Genomic DNA, 26,289 nt, shown 5'->3' with positions numbered 1-26,289 from the left:
AGGAACATCAAAAACAAAAAATGCCTCTGTATCTCCACTACCACTCAAACAACACAACAAAAAGGCTCAGGTAGAACTAAGACAAACATTCTCCTCCGAAACCCAACACCATAACTAACTGCCCATGAGAATCACTTCAGAGATAACGGCTTTCATTGACAAAGAATTCAAAAGCCAAGGAGGATAACCAGTCTGAACATATGATCTCACCAAACCCTGCTTAGTAAGCTTTGAGCAATGAAAGATGCTCCTCTGTTTCGCTTCTCTGCTAACCACTTGCAGCTTACAACCAACAATTCTTGCCATACTGATTCCTATTTCACCTGCAAGTGAAGGAAGGAAGGCCATGCTTGTGGTCTTTCAACAGCTCCAAACATTTCACAGAATTCACCAGCAGCGATGATGATATGGGACATTCTGTGACTCTCCATACTCTCCAAAGCCCAAAGAATCACCACAAGCTTAGCCTGATCCCTAGATTGGATATTACTGAACGCTCTTCTGCTATGGCAAAGCACAACACCCACTTCTCGTTACGAATCACCCAGCCACCACCCGCAAGATTTTTGGATTTATTCCAATCAAATCCAACATTGCACATAGACCAATCTTTTTGGTGGCGGCTTCCACTTCTCCTTTCTCTCTTCTGAATATTAACTTGAGTTTCGGAAAGAATTTTTCTCCTCCACCACTTGCGCTTCAAACCATTCATCGGTCATCTTGATTGGGCACGCAACATAACATTTGAAGGAATTGGAGTAAAACCTCTGAACAAGAGCTCGTTTCTCGCTTTCTATAATGACCATAAAGATCCATGGCCAAACTCTAAAAGAATTTGGCACCACCTTGCTTTCTTCTCCAAACTCAGCAGATAACTGAAGTTTAACAAAATCGAAGTTTGGTGGAATCCATTTTCGGGATTGGGGATACCTGAGATAGCCCAAACGAGTCTTGCAAGAGGACATTCGAAGAAATGTGATTGATAGATTCAGTTGATCTCCACATACTTGACATCCACTGTCCACCTTCATTCCTCTCCTCTAGCTTCCATAGCTCCGCTACAGATAGGCCACCATTATAATGCTTTCCACAGAAAAACTTTGATTTTTGGAACCGTTAAGACCTTCCAAACCTTCTCTTTAAGCGGATTAATAGAAGGTTGTTAAAAGCTTCTGGTTGAGATAGTCTAGTCTTCTCTTCAAAGGCTAAGATATAAGCCGTTTTAACAGAGAATTGACCACTTCGAGTCAGCTTCCAAGAATAAAAATCCTCTTTTAAACACAGCTGGCTGATTCTTTAACAGCATCTGAACATCTCCTGGAACAAATATTTCACACAGAGCCGTTGGATTCCACAAGCGAGTAGAGGAATCAATCAGAGAGCTCGCAATCAGGTTCACATCGAAAAAGTAGTTCTTAATCCAGGAGCTCGCATACCTTCCACTGGATCATCAATCCATTTATCAATCCATACTCTAGTCTTTTGTCCATTACCCACTCTGCGAATAATGCCTTTTGTCAGAAGCTCTCTGCCATGCAACAAACTACGCCAAGCGTAAGACGGCCTAAGACCTAAGGGAGCTGACAAAAATTCACCATCAGGAAAGTATCTACTCTTCAGGAATCTCGCAAGCATCGAATCCGGTTGAGATAATACTTTCCACGCTTGTTTGGCCAACATAGCTTGATTGAAAGCTTCAAGATCTCTGAAACCAAGACCACCTTGGTCCTTAGGAAGGCACAAACGTTCCCATGCTACCCATGAATCTTTCGTTGATGAGGCTCAGCTCCCCACCAAAAGGCCGCTAACATGCTGGTGAGTTTGTCAATGATAGATTTGGGGAGACGAAAACATGACATAGCAAAGGTCGAAAGCGAGGAGCCAGAAGACTTTATCAATACCTCTTTCCCAGCCTGCGAGAGGTGCTTATAATACCAAACGTCAAGCTTCCCATGAGTTTTGTCTTTCAGATAAGAAAATAGATCAACCTTCGAACCCGAAAAACACTCTGGGAGGCCCAAATATTTGCTTGCTCCCCCTTGATTGGAAATACCAAGAGTATGTTGAATTGCTGCTCTTGATTCTTCACCGACCTTGTCACCAAAAGAAATGGAAGATTTCTCACGGTTAATTGTCTGCCCAGTAGCCTCACCATAGAAAGTGAGGATTCTTTGTAGCACTGAAGCTTCGCTCACTGATGCTTTACAAAGGAACAAGCTGTCGTCAGCAAACAAGAGATGGGAAATAGTTGGACCCTCCTCTGAAAATTGCATTCCACTGATCAAACCATTTCTCTCCGCCACATTAAGTAGATGCGTAAGCCCCTCAGTGCAGAGAACAAACAAAAATGGTGACAACGGATCGCCTTGGCGTAATCCTCTCTGTGGATTTATCAACCCAAATGGTTGATCATTAATAAGAACCGCAAAGGATACTGATGTAACACACATCATCACCCAGTCAACCCACTTCAAGCTAAATCCCAGTGCCAACATCAGACTCCTAAGATAACTCCATTCCACACGATCGTATGCTTTCGACATATCGGTTTTCACCGCCATCATCTCCTGAGATATTGGATGATGCCTTTTGAGGGCGTGAACCGCTTCGTGTGCTATGACTATGTTATCAGATATGAGACGATCCCTAACGAAAGCAGATTGATTGGACGAGATAATGTCCTGTAAGAAAGGTTGAAGCCTTCTTACCAAAATTTTTGAGACGGATTTGTACAACACAGAGCATAAACTGATGGGCCTTAAATCCTTCATGAACTCCGGGTCATTAATTTTGGGAAGAAGGCAAATGTATGTGAAGTTCCAATCTCTAGGGAGAGAAACCGTCTGAAAGACCTCTTGTATCTCACTGGTGATCTGCTCTCCTACAAGATCCCAATGCCGTTGAAAGAAGAGTCCAGTCATGCCGTCAGGACCAGGCGCACTGTCTGGATCAATTGAAAAGATCGCTTCCCTAACCTCCTCTTTAGAAATGTCTCTTGAGAGGACGTCATTCATCGAATCAGAGACTTTTGGAACCATACTTTCCAGCACTGGAGTGTAGGACCGAGGATTAGAAGAACGGAAAAGAGTCGAGAAATAGTCAATAGCAACTTCAGCTTTGGCGCCTTCCGACCATTGATCCTTTCCATTCTTGTCCTTCAACTTATCAATCAGGTTTCTGGATCTGCTTGTTTTGACCGAAGAGTGGAAAAATTTAGAGCAACGGTCCCCATGAATCATCCACTTATCCCTGCTCTTTTGTTTCCAAAAGAGTTCCTCTTCCTTATAGGCCTTAATCAAATCCTTCTTAATGATATTAATCATGAAAAAACAAGGATAATCTCTTGATTGCATCCATTCTAGTCTTTCTTGCAACAAACGAATCTTGTCTTGAGAATTGTAGACAGATTGTCTCTTCCACCGGCTGAGAGCATTTCTACAATTTCTTATTCTCTGAGACACTGATTGATGTCGACCATTACAGTTCCTCGCCCAAGCTATGCTAATCTGTTTCTTCACATCATGTTGGATTAGGAACTTCTTATCAAATCTGAACTGACCTTTGAAAGCCTCATGGTTAGCATAGAAGTTTAACCAAACAGGTCTGTGATCAGAACCGCGCTTCTCCAAAAAAATTTGGTTCGAGCCCGGAAATATCTTGAACCATTCTTCATTTCCAAAGCTCCTGTCTAAGGCGCACTGAATCCATTTATTCCATCTTTTGCCACCCCAAGTCAGCTTGTCGCCCCTACTAGACAGTTCCTCCATACCACAATTCTTCAACATGTCTGCAAAGGGCAAGAAAGAAGCCTCAGACCGTCTTGGACCACCTGATTTCTCTTCATTATTTAGAATCTCATTGAAGTCCCCAATGAGGCACCACGGTTCTTTGCGATTAGTTCCAATTCGGTTAAGTCTTTCCCACACCTCATTACGCCCCTCGATGATCGGATCTCCATATATACAAGAAAGAAAAAAGGTAATCTCTCCATACTGTACCAAACAGTCCAAAATGTTTTTATCTGCAATTTTACATCCATCTTCATGTTTTTCTTTTTTTTTATTGCAAGGCCTCCACTAAGGCCATCAGGGCTAACTGTATAAACACGATCATACCCCAACCACACCTGAGTATCTACCAAAACATCGCGACAGTTCTTCGTTTCCATCAAAAAAAGAATCTCCGGGAAGATTTTTTGACGCATCTCCCGAAGACGTTGAATTGTCAGACCTTGAGGCCGCCCCAAGCCCTGACAATTCCAGCTGATTATGCTCATTGGGCGTTGGGCGATCCCTCACTTGGGATCGCCTTAAGGCATTGCGCCTTATTGTTTGACCTTCCACCCATTTCTTGCACCACTTTCTTCCTCTTTCTACTACTCATTTCCTGCTTACCCTCTCTTCTGTCTTCACCATCATCAAATTGTTGTACCATCAGACCTGAAGATAACTTATTCCTTAACCCTTTAGGAGGACGCCTGCGCACATAACTACTCTTCTTGATAGTCCCGGAAGATCTAGGCTCAGGGGAACCTACACGGAAAACCGTTGAACTATCAAAGAAAGGATTATGCACACTGGCTTCACTACTGTCGTCGAAGAAACCAAGCTCCAACACCGGCTCACTAAGAGTGACCTGAGGTTTGAAGGCTTTAAACGCTCCCGCCATAAGCTTGTTGGGATTGACATTTAAATCAAATGAGACCTTCTTTTGACTTTTCTCACTGTAATCAAATACCAACCCTTTTCCTTTGTTTAAATCAGAAGTAACCATGGGGGCAGCTTCTAAACGCAGAACAGAACGTTGAGCTCTTGGATCAGCTTCAGCCTCTTTGACTGTACTTCTCAATTTATCCACCTTGATTGCTCTGTCTTCCCCTGTATCAGCCAGCATATACCTCCTCATTTCATCCATAACCTCTTTTGCGATTCTTGGTCTCCCTGAAAGCTGATCCAAGCCAACCTGAGACTCTTCCAGAACACCATAAAGAGGATCCTCCAGATTTAGTGTTGCAGCAGGGGCCTTCTGTAACGCTACTTTAGCTCTGTTTCTTCTAGCTTGAGATTCCTCTTGACGTTTCCTGATTTCAATCGGACAGATGCTCTTTTCATGATTGAGACGCTTACAAGTAAAACATCTCTTCTGCAGCTGCTCATAATCAAAATGAATGGTCGCCGTCTTTCCACCCTTACGATTTATAACTCTGGACATCTTTAACGGGTTGGCCACATTGAACAGCACCTGAACACGGATATAGTCCTGGGTGACAGGCTTCAGAGGGTCAAACGCCACCACTATGACTCTTCCAATCATGTCTCCAAGAGTTGTTAAAGCCTCAGTAGTGTAATATTCCTCTGGAATATAGCTGATCCTCACCCACAGAGGAATAAACTGAAGATAATCCTCCGGAGGGTATTCTACCCAACGCTCAAGCACCATCGCCCATTCATTATAAGTCTGAACCCCTTTTTCCAGAACATCAAGAAGATCATGTTCAGAATTAAAGATAAACTGAAACCTCTCTCGAGATAAGGCGATACCACGAACTTTTCCTTCTTTTTGCCATTTTCGAGGCATAGTGATGATCAACCCCGACATACGCTGGCATTCCGGGTTTAAAGACCTCCCCATGATACTGAGACGATTTTCTTCTATGGAAGTGAATCCCGGACGATCTGGCATGGTAAAAGGCTCCTCATCTTCTTCATCCAGGGACAAAGCCATTAAGGCCCGATCCATAGCCACAGACATATTTGCAGACGAGAACTAGAAGAAGTAGGTGTTTTTTTTTTTTTTTCTACAACCCAGATTCAAAAGCGATAAGAACACCGAACAGAAACACTGAAAAGATCTTTCTTTTAAGCCAAAACCCACTTAAATATAATATAAGAGGATAAGAAGGGAAAAATAAAACGTGTTTTAAAGACCCCCACTCATCAAAGACGTGTTGAACTCTCTTTCTAATAAAAGAACACTTTAACCCACTTGGGGTTCCTAGAGAGCAAATAACCATTAGTCTTCTGTTATAACAAAGAAAAAAGCAAAGTAGATATTTCTCAAGGTAGGTATATACTAATATTGGTATTGGATTCAGTTTGGCAAAAAGTTGGAGAAATTTCGTCTTGCAATGTCCGCTGACTATGAAAACGTGTTTTTGTTTAAATAATATCTGGAATTCAACCCCCACTTAAAAAACTACATTAACTGTCTGCTCTCATGCAAAACAGAAGAGACTACAATAATATGAAGAGGCCGCTAGAGTCTCATACCAAGCAAAAGAAACTTCAGAACACTGGTTTGTGTTTTCTAACAAATTTCCCAAAACATGACCAAAGATATAACAAATTATTAGTTACGTAAACACCACTTGTTTTCTCTTTGTGTATTATTTCTCAGTATTATATTTGCCTAATGCAGTTATTTTTATATTAATGTTAAGATTTCGTATCAGTTTCAAGAATACATTGTCATGAGGTAAATCTCTCCCATTTAAGTCTTGATGTCAATATTTTTGTTTTCATGGATGGTAAATCAGAATGACTGAGGGGCACTCTACAGTGTTCTATGAATTTGCTCATATGTTAGGGCAGTATATAAATATTGTTAAGGATATCTCCAACCTCACTATATTTTCTACTCTAAAATAGAGTTTAGAGTAATCATGCTCTAATGTTATTCTATTTTTCACTAAAATAGGGCATCTCCAATGACACACAAAAAATTTCTATATATTTCACACTAAAATAGAGTACATCAATTATAGAATTGGATTTTCTCCAATGGTTCACTCTATAATAGAATTACTCTATAATAGAATTAAATATAGAGTAATGTTGTTTTTTCACTCTAATCTAAACTCTGTTATAGAGTAAAAAAATAACATTAATCTATATAGAGTTACTCTATTTTAGAGTGAAATATAGAGATATTTTTTTTAGTGTACCATTGGAGATGGTCTAATATAGTAAAAATGAGTTTACTCTATATATAGAGTAAGTTGTTTTTTTGTTTGTTCATCACTATATTTTCTACTCTAAAATAAAGTATCATTTGAGTATGGCCTTGATTGGTAGAGCATTAGCATTAGCAGTAGCAGTATGCTATAAAAGCAGCATGCTGCAGGAGTTGTATGCTTTTGCTAAACTGTTTAATATGATGATTGGTAGAGCATTATGAGTATGCTATTTAAAATTATTATAAAAATTAGTATATAATTATAATATATTTATTTTTAATGAATATATTTCTAATATATGTATATATATAAATATATTAACATATAAAATTAAAAGATATATAAATAATTTATGTTATTTAATAATTAAAAAAATATGTTTATATAAAAAATATTATTTTAAAATAAATTTTATAATTAAAATATATATTTTTAAAAATAATTTTTCACATTTAAAATAAATTAAATTATATTTTAAATGTGAAATACTATTTTTAAAAAAATGTTTTTATTGTAAATTAATTTTAGAAATCAAAATTTTATTTTCTGGATATAAAAATAATTTTATGATAGTATTAAATAAAATAAATAAATTAATTATATATTTTCTTTAATTTTATAAATTTTAAATGCAAATGCTCCTCTAAAAGCTTCATATGAGAGCATTGGCTAGAGAACATTTGGAGAGCATTAGCATTTAGTAAATGCTTCTCTAAATGTTTTTCTAACAATTGTTGATTGGATAATGTAGAGCATAATGCTAATACTAATGTTTTACCAATCAATGCATATATCACAATTCTGTTATAGAGTGAATCTATTTTAAAGTGAAAAATAGGGTGAACCATTGCAGATGGTCTACTCTATTTTTCTTTTTATAATTTACACTAAAATAGAGTAACTCTATTATAGCGTAATTTTTGCTCCAATGGTGTTACTTTATAATAGAGTTACTCTGTTATTAGAGTGAAAAAGTGATATTTCTCTATATTTCACTCTATAATAGAGTAACTTATAATAGAGTAACTCTATTATAGAGTAACACTATTGAAGCAAAAATTACACTATAATAGAATTATTCTATTTTTATGTAAATTATAGAGGAAAAAATAAAGTCTCATCGGAAATGCCCTGAGTCACTTGTGTGTGTGTTTGCTACTATTAGAGGAAAGCAAGCTTTGGAAAACTCAGCTATAGCGGCTTGTCTTTCAGTCTCAACGCTGCCAATTAAGGGTATGACTGGTTTTCCCGCTACCACCCGCAAACGCAGCTTTTGCAGTTGGTAGCGGTTGCTGGCGTTTTCACCAATCGTTCAAACCGCTCTAAACCGCTCCAAATCGCTCCAAATCGCTCTGAACCTCATAAATTCAAAAGTTGGTTCCAGCTAGCGTTTGCGGTTGCGGGCGTTTGCGGGAGGATAAAAAAAAATTATTTTTTTTCCAAAACAATATAAATACAAAAATAAAAAAATTCAATAAAAAATTAAATTGAAATGATAAAAATGCTAAAATATATCAATTAAATTTTAATTAATATTATAAAACTTTAAAATAAAATATTTTCTATATTTTTAAAAATTTAAACTATAACTTTCTAAATATAAATTTTATATTTATTATAATATTATTATTTTTGATATTTTTATAATTGTATAAAATGTAAATATTGTTAATTTATTATTTAACTGTTGCTGCAATTGGTAGTTAACCAGTCATAAGTATCCCGCAAACGCACCAATTTCTAACCGCAGAACCAGTCGTACTAATCTCTTAAAACCGCTAGAAACTGCAACCACCCGCATCCGCAAACTCCCGCAACCGCAACCGCTGCGGTTGAACCAGTCAGGCCCTAAGTATCTAGGATGCCACTCACGACCAAAATGATGTCGAAGTCGGCTTGTCAGCCCCTTTTGGACAAGATCCAAAATTGTTTCCTCAGATATCAAGAAAAGCTTTTTAGTGTCAGATCGACTCTTATTGATTAAATCTGTAATCGCTAGTGTTACTACTAACTTATGGTCTTCTGTTTTTTGTTTATCCCAAGTTTTTTTTCCCAACTTTGGAGTATTATGTTGGTTTGATTTGGTTGGTCAACTTACTAACTTCTCTTTTTGAACATTGTTCAGGATCATGGTTTCTTCTCTTTGAAAATAGAGTGATTAAAGGTGAACCATTTTTTCCTTTCTTAATTTTACTCTTAACTCAATCAAACAATCATACCTGTATTTTTTTATTTTATTAAGAAGCACTAGTACGATATAACAGAGTAGAATGCAACATAAGTCTAGTGTTTGTTGAACATGATCTAAAACATATACGGTTTTGAATTTGAATATTCGAATTATAATATGATCTAGACCTCCACGAAGACAGCTTCACCGTCAAATTTATGGACCTTGCTCTGGAACAGCTCAAGCTTCTTCGTCACCCACGAATCCTTCATCTCTAGCTGCCCTAGCCTACCAGCCATCGCCGTCACCCTCTCCCTACACTCCTTCATCTCCTTCTCTCTCCTCTTCAGCTCATCTCTCAGCTCCTCCATCTCCACCTTCCCCTCCTTCATACCCTTACTGCACTCCTCTTTCTCCATCTTCGCAGCCTCGTACCCCCCGAAGCACTCCACCGCCTCCGCCAGCTCCTCCACGGCCGTTTTGAGCCACGACACGTCGATTCTGACCGAGTCCATGTCCTTCACCACCGCCGCGATCTCGGCCACGCGCGTCTTCGACAGATCTCTCAGCGCCGTCGACTTCAGCTCCGTCACGGCCGCGGCCAGGGACTCTAGGTAAAACGACCTTGTTGACGTGGATTGCAGCTTCGACGAGGCGGCTATGTCTCCGTGTTTGTCCATGATAGCCTGGAGCGTGGCGGACACGCAATGCCGCACCTTGTAGTTAGCGACCGAGACGTAGGCATCCGACTGTGTCTCTTCCTCGTAGCTCTCGAGTCCGCGCATTTTGGTGATCTCCTGCATCGTGAAGCTCTCGGACTCGTCGGGCAGCTCTGGCGGCTCGAACTGCCTGTCTTGCTCGTAGGTTTCGGCCGTGGCCATCTGGTACTTGTAGTGAACCGGCTGCACATCATTATTTGGCTTTTAAGCATATTTTTGTTTATTTGTTAAAAAAACATATTTTTATTTTTTTGGTATTAAATAGATGTAGTAAAAAAACGCACCGTGCTACTCCCAGAGACTCCCCTGGAACGATGTCCAGTTGAAATCTCTGGAAAGAGGTAGGTGGTGGAATGGTTGTCTTCGTCGTCGTCGCTGGATGAGTAAAATGGTGGTGGTGGATAGCGGCTGGTGGCCCCATGAAAAGGACTCATGGGAGGGCTGCTACGCGGTGTGACATCTGCATCTGCCTCGTAATGATCTTTACCCTTGTTGTATCTCTCAGGCTGCAACTAATTAAGAAGAGCAAAAAATCTGAGAATGAGTTTGGTTAACAAAGGCGTAAAGAGAGTTTGGTGCACCCACCGTTGCCCTTGTGTGCGGCGGGCTTCGGGATGGATGAAATGGGCTCGAAGGAGCGCTCCTCTGCGAAGTTAGATGGCCCTCTGCCTCATACCTTTCTCTACTGTAGTCTCTCCCTCGAAATTCTTGCTGCTAATACAAAGAGAACAGCTGGTTTTTCATTTATTTGGTTTTAAATGACAAGAATGTAATAAACACACACAAGATTCAGTATCAGTACCGTGTTGTTGGGAGCTGGAGAGCGGCTTCTGGAGGGATGAAAGGGGCTCACATTGGCCTCTGTCTCATGCATTCTCTCGTGCAGCTCTCTGCTGAAGTCGGTAGACCTCCTACGGCGATCAGGCTGCAGTTATAGGCCAAACAACCAACAAACATTTTGTTCAAATTGTTCCTCATCTATGCTATGGATGAAGCAGAAATGAGTGAGTACCGTGCGGGTTCTGGCAGATCGAAAGGGGCTCAAGGAAGCTTCGCTCCTTGGGGTCACGTCCGCATCGGGTTCATAAAAAATGGCCTCTGTTCTTTCTTTGCCATTCTCTCTAGGACGCTCGGGCTGGAGTACAAAACTAAGAATCAAAACCATGAAAAGTGATAGAAAACTGCAATCGCAAAGGGAGTCGATAGTACACACTACCGTGCTATATCTGTAGACAGGAGGTCGGTGGTGGGAATTGGGGACGCGTTCAGAGGCGTGTTGTTGTTGTTGTTTCCAGTGAGTAGTATGGTTATCAGAGATTGGGAATGCATACTCTGATTCCGATCTTTTTATGCCGTAATAAGACACCGGCGGAGATGATCGACCCTCAGTGGGATGAGGAGGACTCGAAGGATTGCTCTTGCTAGCACTTTTGTGACCGAACAATCCTGAAGGCAGATAGACATACACCAGTTTAGTCTTGGTTGCCACTCATATAATCTAATCCGGTTAGAAGAAAAAAAAAAACTAACCTGCTCTGTTGCCATACTTCTCTCTGTTTGAAATAAAGAAATCCATCCTCCGATTGTTATGAACAGCCGCTTGATATCCACCAGACAGACAAGACAGGGTGTCTAACTAGTCTACTCTTAATAGTATAGAGAAGGAAGAAATGACGTGGTTTGGTCTTGGTATTTAATAACCCGACCATGACAACCCAACTCACACTGACTTTGTCAATTCTGGCAACCTTTCCTTTTATTTGTTTTTTATTAAAAAAATTAGATAGTTACTCACGTTTTACATGAATTATATACGTTTATTTGGTTTACATTATTTTCTTGTTTCATTATAATTTATTGTTGTGGCAAGGTTATATGTGATTGTTTGATGTTTATATAAGTGAATTCATTTTAAATTGCATATAAATTGTAAATATGATTGCTAATATATGTCGTCAGAGGATTTAAAAGAAAACTATACTTCTATATATTTGTAAATGGTGAAATGTTTGTAATTTACTTTCAGTTGATTTAGGGTTCAGTGCATTTCACGTTTAACAATACTAGAGACTTTTCCGGGCTACGCCCGGATTTATTTTTATAAATTGTTAGCTGTTTGAAAATATTAATTTATTCATATTAGAATAGTTACTTTATATATATTGGAAACAGCAAAAAATATAAATTATCATAATGAAGTTTACATGATTATATGTAAAATGAAAAATAATAATAAAACACACACATGTTACATTACTCAAAATATTATTACAGTATAAAAAATCAGGTTTAAACTCAAATCATTTTAAATTTTGATTTCCTAACTTATTCATTCCCTCTTTCTTTCAGATTTGTATAACTTAATTAGTGGCTAATGTTTTTTTTTAGTTTTACCAATAAAACTAATTTTTCTAGAAGTATGCATGAAAAATATTTCAACTTCAAAAGTGTTGGATCTGATAAATATTTTTGCAAATACATTGATAAAAGGTAAACATTTAATTGCTTATTGTGTATTTTCTGAAAATCCATAATTAAAAGTTGAGAAAATAGAATGGTTTCCATGAGATTTTTATGTCGTGCAGATATCTCTACTAAGTATTATATGTTATTCTCTGCTAAATATTATTTTTCTAATTTTTCTTTTTTAGGAAAATTAATAGAGATATTAATTTATAGTTATTTAAAATCTATGATAAAATGATACATTTATGTAAAACATTATGGTGTCATTTTACATTAATTAATATAAAGAAATATTAGTTGACAATTATGAATTATAATTTTTAAGAAAATTAATTGAGTTTGTTGAATTGCTATGAATTTATAGTTATTTAAAATCTATAATAAATGATACATTTATGTAAAATAGTAGCGTGTCATCTATAATAAATTTTGCAGATTTTTAAGTTTTATAAATTTTAATTATTTATTAGTAGGTATAACTTGTGACTTATGAATTATTCATGTTAATATCTTATGAAGAAAAGCAAGATGCTAATATTTATTGACGGAATTCGTGGTGTTTGCTAATAGAAAATAATGTGTTGCTTTCTAAGAAACTTGGGTTTTGTTTTTCTTGTCGCGTCATTGGTGTTCTTCATAACAATACTCTGTTGTTTCATTAGTCAAAAAAAAATCTCTGTTGTTTCTTCTGCATATATAACTAATTTAATATATACATTAGTGAAAGCAAAGACAGTAAAATACTGCAGAATATAGATTAATACACGTAGAAAAAAGAGACTCTCAAATCTCCAAACAATAAGCCAAAACTCTAATATACAAAGAGCAGGACTTGGTTATACTTATTTTCCGTTGGTTGATTCAAGAGGTAGAAAAAGTGTACAATCATAGCAACATGCTGATCACAAGCACATACACACATATACAGATGTTGGCTCATAAGCTGTTTAAAGAACACTATTGAAAGAAGCATAAACTTAGGCGAAGCTCTGACATTCAAAAAGTTTATAATCTATAATCACAGTAGTACGATAAATGTTTCCTAAAGAAAAAGGTGAGAAGAAAACCCCTTCAATTCCAGAAACCATTTTGGTTCTAAGTAACCTGGTGAAGGGCAAAAAATTTCTTCTCGCTGAGCAGTAGAAATGGCCTGGTACCTAATCCCTATTCTCAAATATTGGTTAAATTTTAAGATCAAGAGCCAAGAGGCAAACAAAATCTCAGTAATTCGAATTAAAAAAAAACTGTCAGCATCACTATAGCATACCTTTTGTACTCTCTGATATGTTTGATCATTGATCATCATCCACCTGCTGATACATTCCAACTTTAAAACAATCAATTGAATAAAAGAGTATATATAAAAACCAAAGCATACTTACAACGTTTACTGCCCAATTGTTCTGGATACAATTTACTTTAGCCCTGTTCGCTATCTCAGTTCCCGTAGTGTAAACACATTCTACGATATTTGGGTTACTCAGGAACAGAACCGAGCTACATGTGCATATATCTTTTAAGCTCTGGAAAAACAGCAAAAGTGAAGACTAACGACATAGGATATATCTTTTTTCTTAAAATACTATACAAAAAAAATTAATAGGAATCTACACCTTAATTTGTGATTAAATAAGAAAAATATGTAGAAAGAAAACCTTGTTAGAGAAAGACTTCGTGCGGGAAATTTTTTGAATCCCCTGATTCCTATGGTTGGTCTTTGGAACAATCTTGATTCTCATTCTCTCAGATCTTCGTAGAATCACAGCACCAATAACCTACAGCATGTGCATGAATGCATCAAATCATTAAGAAAAGAAACATGGCGTTGATTTCAGATGAGAACATAACATATTTATCCTAAAAACAACAGTTTCTTGAAGTTTATTCTATAATATACGACGCTGCCGAAGGTGGGGATTTCGCTGGATAAGCAAAGAATGGATACATTGATAATCCTAACTACTTAATATCATATTCCGAGAACGATCGTAAGAAAAAAAAAGAACCTTTCTTCTATGGTGGCCGAAAGACGAATCTAATGGATTTTACGGATATCCCTGCAACTTCCGGCGACCAGAGCATCCTAATCCTCCTTACTCAATCCCCCGCTAATCATCTGCTTATATAGAATGAGAACCAACCGACGAAGAAGGCAGAGAAAAAAGTGGGAACGTCAACGGTGAAATTACTCCTCGAAACGGATTTGGAAAGAAGAGAAATGGAAGAGGTAAGAGATGGAAGTCGAAAAGTGAAGAACGAAATTAGGTTTCGTCGGCCATCAATTACAGAATGGACTATATAGCCCACAGATCAAACAGGCCAAAAACAACAGAAGCCCAAACAAAGAACTATTAAATGACGTGAAGAATGCTGCTCAACCATTGGCTGATTTTATAGTCCGAGCTGGACAGCTTAAAAGGCTTATTATTGCCCTTTAGTATAGTTAGATTGCACAAATGACTAAAAATAAAGTTAAGTAATAAGTAGTAGAAATAGTATTACTATAAGTATAAGTTGAACTACATAATATAAATATATTAGTATGAAAATAGTATAAAATTTAAATAAATAATAATTTAAGTTATAGTATAATATATAATAATAAAATATATAAAATGTTAATTAATAGTATAGTATAAGTTACTTAAATAAAAATATATAAATAATAGTTAATACGTATTATACATAATATATTCTTAAATAAATAGTGGTTAAATTTTTAAATTAATACTATAAATGAAACTACATAGTAGTTATGAAATGAATTATGTATAAGTAGTATTATGATGAATGTAGATAATATATTAGATATATTGTGAACAAGTACTTTTGTAAAATTTATCTTGTTTTATTTTTAATATGTGGTAGGTATGTGAAGTGAAATAAGAATATATAACTAATGTATAACTTTATAAAAAGAATAGTATTATATTTGTAGTATTATTATTATTAGTATATTTTTGCCAATAAAGAAACACTATTTTCAAATAAGTTAATGTATTATATTAATGCATTATAAAATGTTCAAATTTAATACATACTTATATAACCATAAAATTTAGTTAGAAAATAGTTTAAATGAAACAAATAAGCACTTAAATATAGTTTTTCAAAGACTGATCGGTGCTAATTTAAAATGTTTTGAATGTTTTTATTTTAACTGTGAAACTCTAGTTTAAATGTGTGGGTTAAACAAGAATAATCTACGTATGCTTTTTGTGAAGTTAAAATGGAGTAATATTATTTTAATACTTGTTCGTTTCATAATGATAGATTTTTAGAAAAAAAGTTGTTTCAAAAAGATATATTGTGTTTTTTATGAAAAATTGTAAATTTTAAAAAATTAATTGATTTTAATAATTACTATGGTTAAAATTATAAAAATGAAAATTACAAAAAACAATATATTTTATGTAGTTTAATGTTTTTCTTAATAGTGAAAATACTAAAATTATTTTAGAATTATCACTCAGGGTTAGCCTTCATTTATTGATAATCACAATGGATACATTCCGCTGCTATGACACTTTTTCCCAACTTTCTACTTGATCTAAACTAACATGTATTCTTAATCATACGCTGACTAATCAAACAAAAGTGACTCAACCACACATCTCGCTTTCTTCTTGACGGTCAAGTTTCACTCTCACATCTTCACAAGACTTATGTCTGTTTTATTTTCTAACCATTAGATCTATTTCGGGGGGGGGGGGGGGGGGGGGGGGGGGGGGCGGGGGGTTGTTATTGGTTTAAAAACTTTTAAATTTCATTCAAATCTTTTGTTATTCATAAAGTTAAATTATTAATTTTATCATTTTATTCAATTCTATTGTTATTGGAAGGTGAATTCTTTATGTTTTTACTCATAAAACTTGATTTGAAAATATCATTTATTCTCATAAGATTTTTGAAATCTGTGTAATAAAAAAAATGCACATATTGCAATTAAATTCACGTGAACACACCAAACCACACGTGAACACACCAAACCAAACTCAATAATGGTGAATAATATAAACTCACATGATCTGTAATTCATTATATTTTTATAGTTTCTTATTTGATAAAAACAACCATTTGATTCAATAATGATGAAGAAACCAAACTCATATTGATAACAAGAATGGTGTCTCAAAAAAATCACAAATCACAAAAGTCAAAGACTAATTATTATCATAAGGGAACTAAGAAGAGTAACACACCAAACATAACACAAAGTACCATAAAATTTAGGGAAAATTGTCAAAACAGAATAAAAAAAACAGAATGGTTGTCCCTATGGTATAAATTCAACTTTGTCCATTTTATCTCCTTTTACCCTTTTATTTCTGAAACTTAATAAAATAAATAGTTTTATGAATCAAAAAAAAATTATTAAAATATAAACTATTAATGGAACACCAATATACAGAAGGACATATTTTTATTTTTTCAAAAACTTGATAAATAAAATTTCCAATTTACGTTCTACTAAAAGTAGAAATAGTCTTCTACGGAAATTGGGTTAGTAGAATGCAAAATCCAGAATAAACACGTACATCTATTTCTTTTGGAACGTAAAATCTACTTTTGATTCAATATCTAAATATGGGGAATGCAAATTCTACTAATTGTAAAATATCTACGTTCTGAAAAATACAGTTTCTACTTTTAACAAGTATTCTAACATTTATCGAACATGAAATCTGAAAACTACACAAACGTCTAAAGAAGGTAGAAATTACATTCCTTATTATTTTCATGGTTCTACGCATTGTAGAAGGTGTCTTCTACTAATAAAATCACCTGTTTTTGGCGAAAATAAAGGAAAGTTAGTTAACAAAATATTCTAAGAATATTCTAACTTCCTAAAATGGTTCTGCTCGATTTTCTTTGTCAATTTTTTTTAAAAAAAAACGATTTTGCCTTTCTTCTTCATGAATCTATGATTTTTTCATAGTTTCTCTTTTGATTTTCAGAACTTGTTCAAGTTCAAGATTAGATGCATATCTATACAACATGTGGTCTTTGGGAATTAGATGCATATCTACACTTTCTTTTAGGAAGTACCTTTTTCTTTGCTGGAGCTTGAGCTTGAGCTTGATTGACCTTTTTCTTTGCAGGAGCTTGAGCGATTTTGGTCTTAGGCGCAGCTTCATCGGTTTTGCTCTTAGGAACGCTTCCTTCGGCACTCAAACTGATTGCTTCCCTGAGCTGTGAAACCTCGATCTCCATGTTGCCGATCCTCTCTTTGAACATGCTCTCTATACTCGCCATTTGCGCTCTGAGTATATCTCCCAAGGAACTGACAGATGAGTGGACCAAACCCTCAATGAAACTCTTAGTTTCTTGATCAATACTCTGTTTTTGGTTTAAAAACTTTTAAATTTCATTCAAATCTTTTGTTATTCATAAAGTTTAATTATTATTAATTTTATCATTTTATTCAATTCTATTGTTATTGGAAGGTGAATTCTTTATGTTTTTACTCATAAAACTAGATTTGAAAATATCATTTATTCTCATAAGATTTTGAAATCTGTGTAATAAAAAAAATGCACATATTGCAATTAAATTCACGTGAACACACCAAACCAAACTCAATAATGGTGAATAATATAAACTCACATGATCTGTAATTCATTATATTTTTATAGTTTCTTATTTGATAAAACAACCATTTGATTCAATAATGATGAAGAAACCAAACTCATATTGATAACAAGAATGGTGTCTCAAAAAAATCACAAATCACAAAAGTCAAAGACTAATTATTATCATAAGGGAACTAAGAAGAGTAACACACCAAACATAACACAAAGTACCATAAAATTTAGGGAAAATTGTCAAAACAGAATAAAAAAACAGAATGGTTGTCCCTATGGTATAAATTCAACTTTGTCCATTTTATCTCCTTTTTACCCTTTTATTTCTGAAACTTAATAAAATAAATAGTTTTATGAATCAAAAAAAATTATTAAAAATATAAACTATTAATGGAACACCAATATACAGAAGGACATATTTTTATTTTTTCAAAAACTTGATAAATAAAATTTCCAATTTACGTTCTACTAAAAGTAGAAATAGTCTTCTACGGAAATTGGGTTAGTAGAATGCAAAATCCAGAATAAACACGTACATCTATTTCTTTTGGAACGTAAAATCTACTTTTGATTCAATATCTAAATATGGGGAATGCAAATTCTACTAATTGTAAAGATATCTACGTTTCTGAAAAATACAGTTTCTACTTTTAACAAGTATTCTAACATTTATCGAACATGAAATCTGAAAACTACACAAACGTCTAAAGAAGGTAGAAATTACATTCCTTATTATTTTCATGGTTCTACGCATTGTAGAAGGTGTCTTCTACTAATAAAATCACCTGTTTTTGGCGAAAATAAAGGAAAGTTAGTTAACAAAATATTCTAAGAATATTCTAACTTCCTAAAATGGTTCTGCTCGATTTTCTTTGTCAATTTTTTTTTAAAAAAACGATTTTGCCTTTCTTCTTCATGAATCTATGATTTTTTCATAGTTTCTCTTTTGATTTTCAGAAACTTTTGTTCAAGATTAGATGCATATCTATACAACATGTGGTCTTTGGGAATTAGATGCATATCTACACTTTCTTTTAGGAAGTACCTTTTTCTTTGCTGGAGCTTGAGCTTGAGCTTGATTGACCTTTTTCTTTGCAGGAGCTTGAGCGATTTTGGTCTTAGGCGCAGCTTCATCGGTTTTGCTCTTAGGAACGCTTCCTTCGGCACTCAAACTGATTGCTTCCCTGAGCTGTGAAACCTCGATCTCCATGTTGCCGATCCTCTCTTTGAACATGCTCTCTATACTCGCCATTTGCGCTCTGAGTATATCTCCAAGGAACTGACAGATGAGTGGACCAAACCCTCAATGAAACTCTTAGTTTCTTGATCAATACTCTGTTTTTTTTCTGCTGTTCGCTTACACAGCAACTTCTTCTCTCTTGCCTCTTCTAGCAACATTAACCGAAGATGTCTCCACATCTGCTGCAATATCAGTAGCATCCACACTCTTATCAGCTTCTGACTCTGTATCAGCTTCTTCCATCTCAGTCTCTTCATCCTCTATAACTGGCCATTGTGTGTTGCTCCAATCAAAATTGATTTTAATCCTATCGAGAAGAAGGTCCACACGTTCATCTTCCATCTCATCCTTCCTTGTATAATCAGCATGCCTCAACACATCACCATTGCCACTCACTGAAATTACCGAGAACAAGTCTCCCTACAAAACAATTATAACATTATAAGCTTTAAAAAATATGCAACAGCCATATAAAAGAATATAATAAATATTCGTACCTTCTCAGTAAACGATTCCTCAAGTTGAATGATGTCTTCATAAGAAACTTTTGCAACTCCTTTCCAATTTCCACACCTTGGACCGATGAAACTGTCCGAGACTTTGCTGCCACATATTTCTCCAAAATCCGGAATTGCTTCCATAATCCAAATCTGGAACGCATAGGAGAACCCCTCAAAAATGTAGCTGTTCTCTTACCCAACTTCTTTCTAACCTTCTCAATGGAACTCAGTAAGAAGTCATAGGAGTGAAGACCCCAATGGAAGTTCCGAAGCTTCTCAAGATCCATCACCAGCTTGATGTACATACGAGGGATGTTCACCTTCTCATCTCTCCCCATCACCACGCCCATTATCACACATAAGTAGATCAACCTCATCCTATCACGCCGAGACCAGTTGTGAACTTCTTGTAGATGCACCTTTTTGATCGACTGCAAGGTGATCTTACCACCTGTCCTAGTAGTAGTTCACTCCAAAATCCGCCATCACTTTTCCATTTAACTACGTCACAGCTACTTTCCCGCGAGATCTTGAGGCCTGTCACAGCGTGGTACTCCTGAAGCGAAAACCGGAGAGGATTCCTCGCAAATACAAACCACTTCTCATGCATCTTCGAGGTAATCAGCTGCTTACACAAGAAGCTATCCACCAATTTCCCCGAAAACTTGAGGTTATTTTCCGCAATCGCCATGATATGTTTGAAAACAGGATCTATCTTGACATCATCGTACTCCGCATACATAGCTTTTTTCAGATCTCTGATAAGTTCCATGCGGCAGCAGTTGTTGATCTTCTTCACCTGAGGTTCTAAACCCTCTGCATACACTCGCTTAGGTAGCTCTAACTCCATATCTAGAAAAGACAAAAAATTGATTCTAGTTAAAGACTGAAATTGATTCTAACTTCACAGTGAAGCAGACAGACAACACAAGAGAAACGTCAAACAAATTCTAAAATCAGAAAGATAAAAACTATCATTCTGTACAGAAAGTAAATCAATAAACCAGCTCATGATAAACGAAATCAATTCACAATAGAAAGCAGTTAATCAAAGTAAGCCAATTCATAATCGAAATCTGTTCATATAATCAGTTAACAACACTTAAACCCTAAGAAACGAACATAAAAATAGTAACCCAAATGAAGAACTCAAACACAGAGAAATGCAATAAAGAACCGGATAAAGAAAGAGAGAAATGCTAACTTCAAACCCGAATGAAGAAAACAAACCGCTTCACAAATGAAGTATCGAGAACATACCTATATGTGCTAGCAATGTCGGAGGTTGAAGACAAACTCGATTTCACCAACGACCAAGAGAACCTAATAAATCGCCTTTGTTTGTCGAGATAGAATGAGATCGAGAGAAAAGTATTAGAACAAGAAGGAGAAAGGAACAAACTTTATGACTGAAACCTAATAAATGAAGACAAACTCGATTTCACCACCGACCAAGGAACAAATGAAGTATCAAGAACATACCTTATGTGCTAGCAATGTCGGAGAAAAAGAGAGGCGGGGAGGTTGAAGACAAGATCGATTTCACCAACGACCAAGAGAACCTAATAAATCGCCTTTGTTTGTCGAGATAGAAAGAGATCCAGACAAAGGGGTTCCACCGGTAGGAGAAGAGAAAGGGCTTCCACCGGTGGCGTAAGCACTCGCCGTTGATTTCACCGGAGAAGACGCAATCGCTTTCTTCGTCGCCGTGAAAGAGAGAGGCTACCGTGATTGTTTTTTTTAAGGGTTACGGGGAATTAGAGGCTACCGTGTTTTTTTTTTTTAAACTCTTTCCCGTTTCCCTTTTTTTTTAAATAGAATCTATACTATTAAAGCAGAATCCCTCCTAGGATTCTGCCCCTGCCTTTTCCAGTTAATTACATGCCACTGCCATTATTTTTTTTTAAATAAATGTCGCCAATTATTTTAGATCAATCAGAAGTATTCGATTTTTACAGCCTATCAAAATTATTTAAACCCACTGCAGAGTAACCTGTACTTTTTTAAAATCCAAACAGAAATAAATGTCCAGCCCACCGAAATCATCTTCATGATCAAACCCTATACCATTTAAACCCCATCGAAAGCATCTTTTTTTTTTGACAAACCCTATATACCCTGAAATGAAAACACTAACGAAGATGAATATAACATATAGATAAACATAAATGTAAATCAATGTTCACAATAAGCTTATTTAGATGATGCATGACACCTACATATATATGTTATGATTCCTTTACAAAATGCAATATGTAATGGTGGACACTTTAATCAAACCAAAATTATTAAAATATTGACCACAAGTTACTATGGTATATTTCGAATTTTTTATAACAATAATTATTTAAAAATCTAATAACAATATTTTTAAATAAATATTTTTCTATTTGAACTATAATTTTTTCAACTCATCCCCTAATTTTCGTAATCAATTCAAAAACATATAATTACATTTGAAATGCCACTGAATTTTCTTGCTTTTTAGTGTAATTATAATAGTATTTAAAAATATATATTAAAAATCATTTGGATACCAAATCTATTCCAAGTATATTCTTTAACTCATTCTGTAATTTTCTCTTCCTATTAGAAATTAAAAAAATTATATTATGGCAAAGCTTCCCTATTTCATATACCTATATTAAATGTAACCCAAAATATAGAGAAATAGATTATATTTTTTGGCTAAAATCACGCTTCAAAGAATTCAATATAATCACATTGCTTGTGCATACCCATAGAATATCTTGGGATTTCGAATTTTAACTGAACCTTCCTAATATTAACAATTATTGATATCGAAATCAAAACCACAAAATCTCGAGAGATACGATCTAGAGTATGCAACAAGTTTCACGGAAAACCTAAACACCTCTCCCTTCAACCTCTTCCTATTATAAATAGCAATCACATCTTCCTAATCAAACCCACACCGTCAAACAACGCAATGGCTACACAAAAGCAAATCCAAACATGGCGTGCTTCTAATGAAAAAGTGACCATTCAAGACTTGCGGCCCTGGCACACTACTAAATTAGTTCATGTGAAGGTTCTACGCTCTTGGGTCCAAAACATTCAACTATTAGGTGAAACCATGGAATTCATTTATGAGAATGTAAGCAATCGTAACTGCCTATTTATGGTTTTGAAATATGTATATTTTGTTGTTTATGTCTTATTTAAAAGTTCGACTGTGCTCTTAATATTTTCAATCTGATTTATTACAAGTGCAAGGGTGATAAGATTCACGCAACGTGTAAAATGACTTACATTGAGAGTAAAGGGAGGCGTCTTCCGTTGTAGTATGGAGAAACATTCAGAATTTTCATGTTAGACCTGCAATTGGAGCTAATAATCACCAGTCATTACTTGATAGGAGCTGTAATCACGTTACCCTATAAATTTCTTTCAGACAAAATTTTATAAATAAAAAGATAATTTAAAAAAAAGATTTTTAAAAAGTACATAGATTCTCGAGTACAGACCTTTACAGTTTTGTTATGTTTATGTCTTAGACGGTTGTGTAACATCTTTTGGATGTTTCTTCCAAAGCTTTTCTCAATCGATTTCAACAAGATCCGATTTTTAATGCTTCAGTTCATATTCGAACACTTCAAAACGTTATATTTCATCGGATTTAACATGCAAAAGAAATCAGAGAGAAATAGATTTTGATGGTAAGTACTTAAAATTAATCAGATTTAATAGTTAACTATTAACTACCAAAGGAAGTCATGAGATTAAATTTACCATTTTTTTTTTCTTCAGAACTTGTGACTTCGTTGTATAGATGGGAAAGGTGAAGTCAATATCCTTCTCCGACTTATCGTTTTTAACTCAGATCGCTTCAGATCGACATTGGAAACATTACTGAAATGAAAATGTTTCGAAATGTATCGAACTTAGAGATTTGTAGAATAGAACAACTGAGTCTATTTAATCAAAAAAGAAAAGTGATACAAGATTACTTGGTAGAGCTCGGAGAAGATAAGCTTTTGTCGGTGGATCTAGAACTCTCAATCGTCATTTTTTTTTGTTTTGCAGAGAGGACCTTTTGTTTTTTTTCATCGAAGGATTTTGTTTACAAAAATCATGTTAACAAATGTTGTCGGTGAACAAAACGATATCTTTACCCAAATGGGCGGACCCATCTTTACCCAACTAGGCCCATTTTGTATAAAATATATTTATTGAAACTCCATTAGAAAAAAGGATCAAATGCTACTATGGACCATTTGGGGTCCAAAAAATCTCATTTAGACCCGTCCTTTTTTCTTTTCATTTTGTATTTAAATTTAAATAGAAATTTAAGTAAAATAACTAAAAAACCTAAAGACTTAAACATATTTACTTAACCATGCCATTATTATCCGATCCAGAATCCGACCCACCCGAAACCCGACCCAACTAACCTAAATCTTCTTCTTCTTCTTCCCCCTTTCTTCTCCATCGATAGTTTTTATTTTTTAAAATAAAATCAAAAAAAAATTTCAATTATCCGCTAATTTTCTCTTTCTTATACCAAATCGATCAACCCATAATCATATTCAATCAATTATAACTTACCCAGAATCAAATTTCATCTTTTACGTACTAGATTCAAAATAAAAAAAACGCAGAGTATTACTAGTATAACTAGTACAACTCAAATTAGTACAACTAGTATAACTAAAACAAGTATAACTAGTACAAATAGATTGAGTATAACTAATATAACTGGTACAAATACAATGCATATAACTAGTACAACTTTGCAATTAATATGATGATATTTGGTTTTTGTTGTCAGTGCTATAGAAGATGATAATGCAGAATCAATAAAAATATTGGTATAATCCTCCTGCTTATATGTGTCAAAATATGTTAATAATTTTTTTTCGATAATATTTAATTTGGATAATGACTTTGTTTTACTAGTTATACTAGTGTACTATTTAGGAAAAAATGTATCTTCATTCTTTATGTTCTAGTAGCAAAAGAAGGCGGCTGCAAAGCTTAGGGGTGGACGTTCGGGTACCCATTCGGATTCAGTTCGTATCTATTTGGATTTTGTGTTTTCGGGTTTAAAGATTCTGTCTCCGTTTAAATTATTCAAATAAATTTTAAATTCATATATAATTTAAATTTCTCAAAATCTATAAATAAAAATAATATATAACATAAAATTTGAATAATGTATGCTAAAATACCTATACTTAACCTAAAAATTAGTTTAGCTTGAAAATTTGGATGGAGAATCAATCAATAGACATTTTAAGTATTTTGGTGTTTTGAGTTAGCTATTTTAGATATTTATTTTTGACTATTTGTATATATTTTTAAATATTTTAGACAATTTCAAAATATCTTATACATTTTAGATATTTTTTTGGATATTATATCTAAAAATAGCTAACATATTCAGGTACATAATTCTAATTTGGATATATTCGGGTATCTATAATATTTCAGTTTGGATCGGGTTCGGTTATGGTTCTTTAGATACCAAAATTTTGAACCCGTTCGGATATTTAACTAATTTCGGTTCGGGTACGGTACTACTTTTTGGATCGTATTTGGTTCGGTTATTCGGGTTCTCGGATTTTTTGCCCAACCCTAGCAAAGCCAGAAAAAGTTATAGTAGGTTCAGGCCCGTCTTTGGGCAAGTGCAAGTGGTGCTTATGCATGTAGACCCGCCCGTAATAAACAAATGAACATATAATATAAATGTATTTAAAATGTTTAACTTATTCTCAACTTCAATTAAATTAATTTTCATGTTTTTACTAAAATAATTTATCAAGTTATTTTATTATTTATTTTAAAAATCGTAAAACTTATTTAATTATTAAAATTTCTATAGAAGATTATTATTTTGCTTTCTTTCAACTATAGTTTTAGTTTTATTAAAATAATTTATCAACTATGATTTTCTATAGACATTACACATATTTGGAGAATATTTTAATGTTATCAATAGTAATATACCTCCATCAAGAAAATGGCATCACTTAATTATGAGATGTATAATTTCCTTTATTGATTGTTTCTAGCATATGAAAATGCTAGAAAAGAGAATGATGTAGAACCAATAAGACATACTGGTCTAATCTCTTCTGCTTGCATGTGTCAAATATATGAATAGTATATTTTTAATAATATTTGATTTGGAATTGATACGTTTATAAGTTATACTAGTTGTATGATTTTCGGAAAAAAAATCATCTTTATTTTTTTAGTTTCGAGGTGAAAAAGCTAGATGCGGAGCCAGAAAATTCTTCAACCATTGCTCTAAAGACACGAATCACCGGAAAGAAGAAAAAGATTGGGTTTGATGTATGATTTTTGTTTTTTTTGCAAATAATTGTTTTAATCGTGATGTATTAATACAATTGTTATCGACAATTGTACAATTTTAATTTGTTTATCAAGATAATAATAGCTATTAGAAAGAAAAAAAATTGCAACAAATAATACAAATAATCGGTAAAAATATTAATTAAGAATTACTTACCAAAATAAATCATTTTAATCAAATATTTTTTTTAAATTGCATTTAATTAGTAAATGATATAAATCAGCAGTTGTAAATGATTCATATTTTTGAATAACTTCTTAAAATTGATACTAATTTTGTGTAAAATGAAATGATGCAAATAATTTATATTTTTA

At 34.4% G+C, this 26,289-nt stretch overlaps 4 protein-coding genes and 2 long non-coding RNA genes across 14 annotated transcripts; all 6 read right to left on the bottom strand.

Annotated features, from left to right (window-relative positions):
* Nucleotides 1-314: 314 nt before the first annotated feature.
* Nucleotides 315-4,039, bottom strand: LOC125595908. The gene is made up of 6 exons (XM_048771288.1): nucleotides 4,034-4,039; nucleotides 1,902-3,992; nucleotides 1,437-1,728; nucleotides 931-1,058; nucleotides 706-875; nucleotides 315-504 (listed from the first exon to the last, which is right to left on the bottom strand). Exons 1-6 carry the CDS (start codon nucleotides 4,037-4,039, stop codon nucleotides 315-317), a joined length of 2,877 nt encoding a protein of 958 aa, XP_048627245.1.
* A 233-nt stretch (nucleotides 4,040-4,272) lies between these two features.
* On the bottom strand, nucleotides 4,273-5,751 carry LOC125595907. The gene has a single exon (XM_048771287.1). It carries the CDS (start codon nucleotides 5,749-5,751, stop codon nucleotides 4,273-4,275), a length of 1,479 nt encoding a protein of 492 aa, XP_048627244.1.
* Nucleotides 5,752-9,160: 3,409 nt separating this feature from the next.
* On the bottom strand, nucleotides 9,161-11,583 carry LOC125595909. Of its 8 annotated transcripts, none has more exons than XM_048771289.1 (7): nucleotides 11,375-11,583; nucleotides 11,061-11,290; nucleotides 10,857-10,979; nucleotides 10,647-10,769; nucleotides 10,430-10,558; nucleotides 10,129-10,356; nucleotides 9,161-10,045 (listed from the first exon to the last, which is right to left on the bottom strand). In XM_048771289.1, exons 1-7 carry the CDS (start codon nucleotides 11,418-11,420, stop codon nucleotides 9,308-9,310), a joined length of 1,617 nt encoding a protein of 538 aa, XP_048627246.1. In that variant the 5' UTR covers nucleotides 11,421-11,583; the 3' UTR covers nucleotides 9,161-9,307. The 8 variants fall into 8 exon arrangements, with proteins under 8 accessions (XP_048627246.1, XP_048627250.1, XP_048627248.1 ...); XM_048771293.1 differs by having other exon boundaries at nucleotides 9,161-10,027; XM_048771291.1 differs by having other exon boundaries at nucleotides 10,129-10,350.
* A 1,602-nt stretch (nucleotides 11,584-13,185) lies between these two features.
* LOC125595913 lies at nucleotides 13,186-14,576 on the bottom strand. The gene is made up of 5 exons (XR_007330715.1): nucleotides 14,317-14,576; nucleotides 13,966-14,085; nucleotides 13,693-13,833; nucleotides 13,578-13,623; nucleotides 13,186-13,474 (listed from the first exon to the last, which is right to left on the bottom strand). It is a non-coding gene; the product is annotated as an uncharacterized LOC125595913 (long non-coding RNA).
* A 4,676-nt stretch (nucleotides 14,577-19,252) lies between these two features.
* On the bottom strand, nucleotides 19,253-19,810 carry LOC125595906. Its single transcript, XM_048771286.1, has 2 exons — nucleotides 19,633-19,810; nucleotides 19,253-19,555 (listed from the first exon to the last, which is right to left on the bottom strand). The coding sequence occupies exons 1-2, from the start codon at nucleotides 19,774-19,776 to the stop codon at nucleotides 19,253-19,255; spliced, it is 447 nt and encodes a 148-aa protein (XP_048627243.1). The 5' UTR covers nucleotides 19,777-19,810.
* Nucleotides 19,811-21,541: 1,731 nt separating this feature from the next.
* On the bottom strand, nucleotides 21,542-23,711 carry LOC125595915. Of its 2 annotated transcripts, none has more exons than XR_007330717.1 (4): nucleotides 23,607-23,711; nucleotides 23,389-23,508; nucleotides 22,909-22,986; nucleotides 21,542-21,753 (listed from the first exon to the last, which is right to left on the bottom strand). It is a non-coding gene; the product is annotated as an uncharacterized LOC125595915 (long non-coding RNA). The 2 variants fall into 2 exon arrangements; XR_007330716.1 differs by having other exon boundaries at nucleotides 22,909-22,974.
* Nucleotides 23,712-26,289: the final 2,578 nt, after the last annotated feature.

The sequence above is a fragment of the Brassica napus genome, unplaced genomic scaffold (genome assembly GCF_020379485.1).
Source record: "Brassica napus cultivar Da-Ae unplaced genomic scaffold, Da-Ae ScsIHWf_1095;HRSCAF=1559, whole genome shotgun sequence".
Taxonomy (NCBI): Eukaryota; Viridiplantae; Streptophyta; class Magnoliopsida; order Brassicales; family Brassicaceae; genus Brassica; species Brassica napus.
The sequence above is the reverse complement of the archived record's forward strand: the minus strand, read 5'-3'. Positions and strand labels throughout refer to the sequence as shown.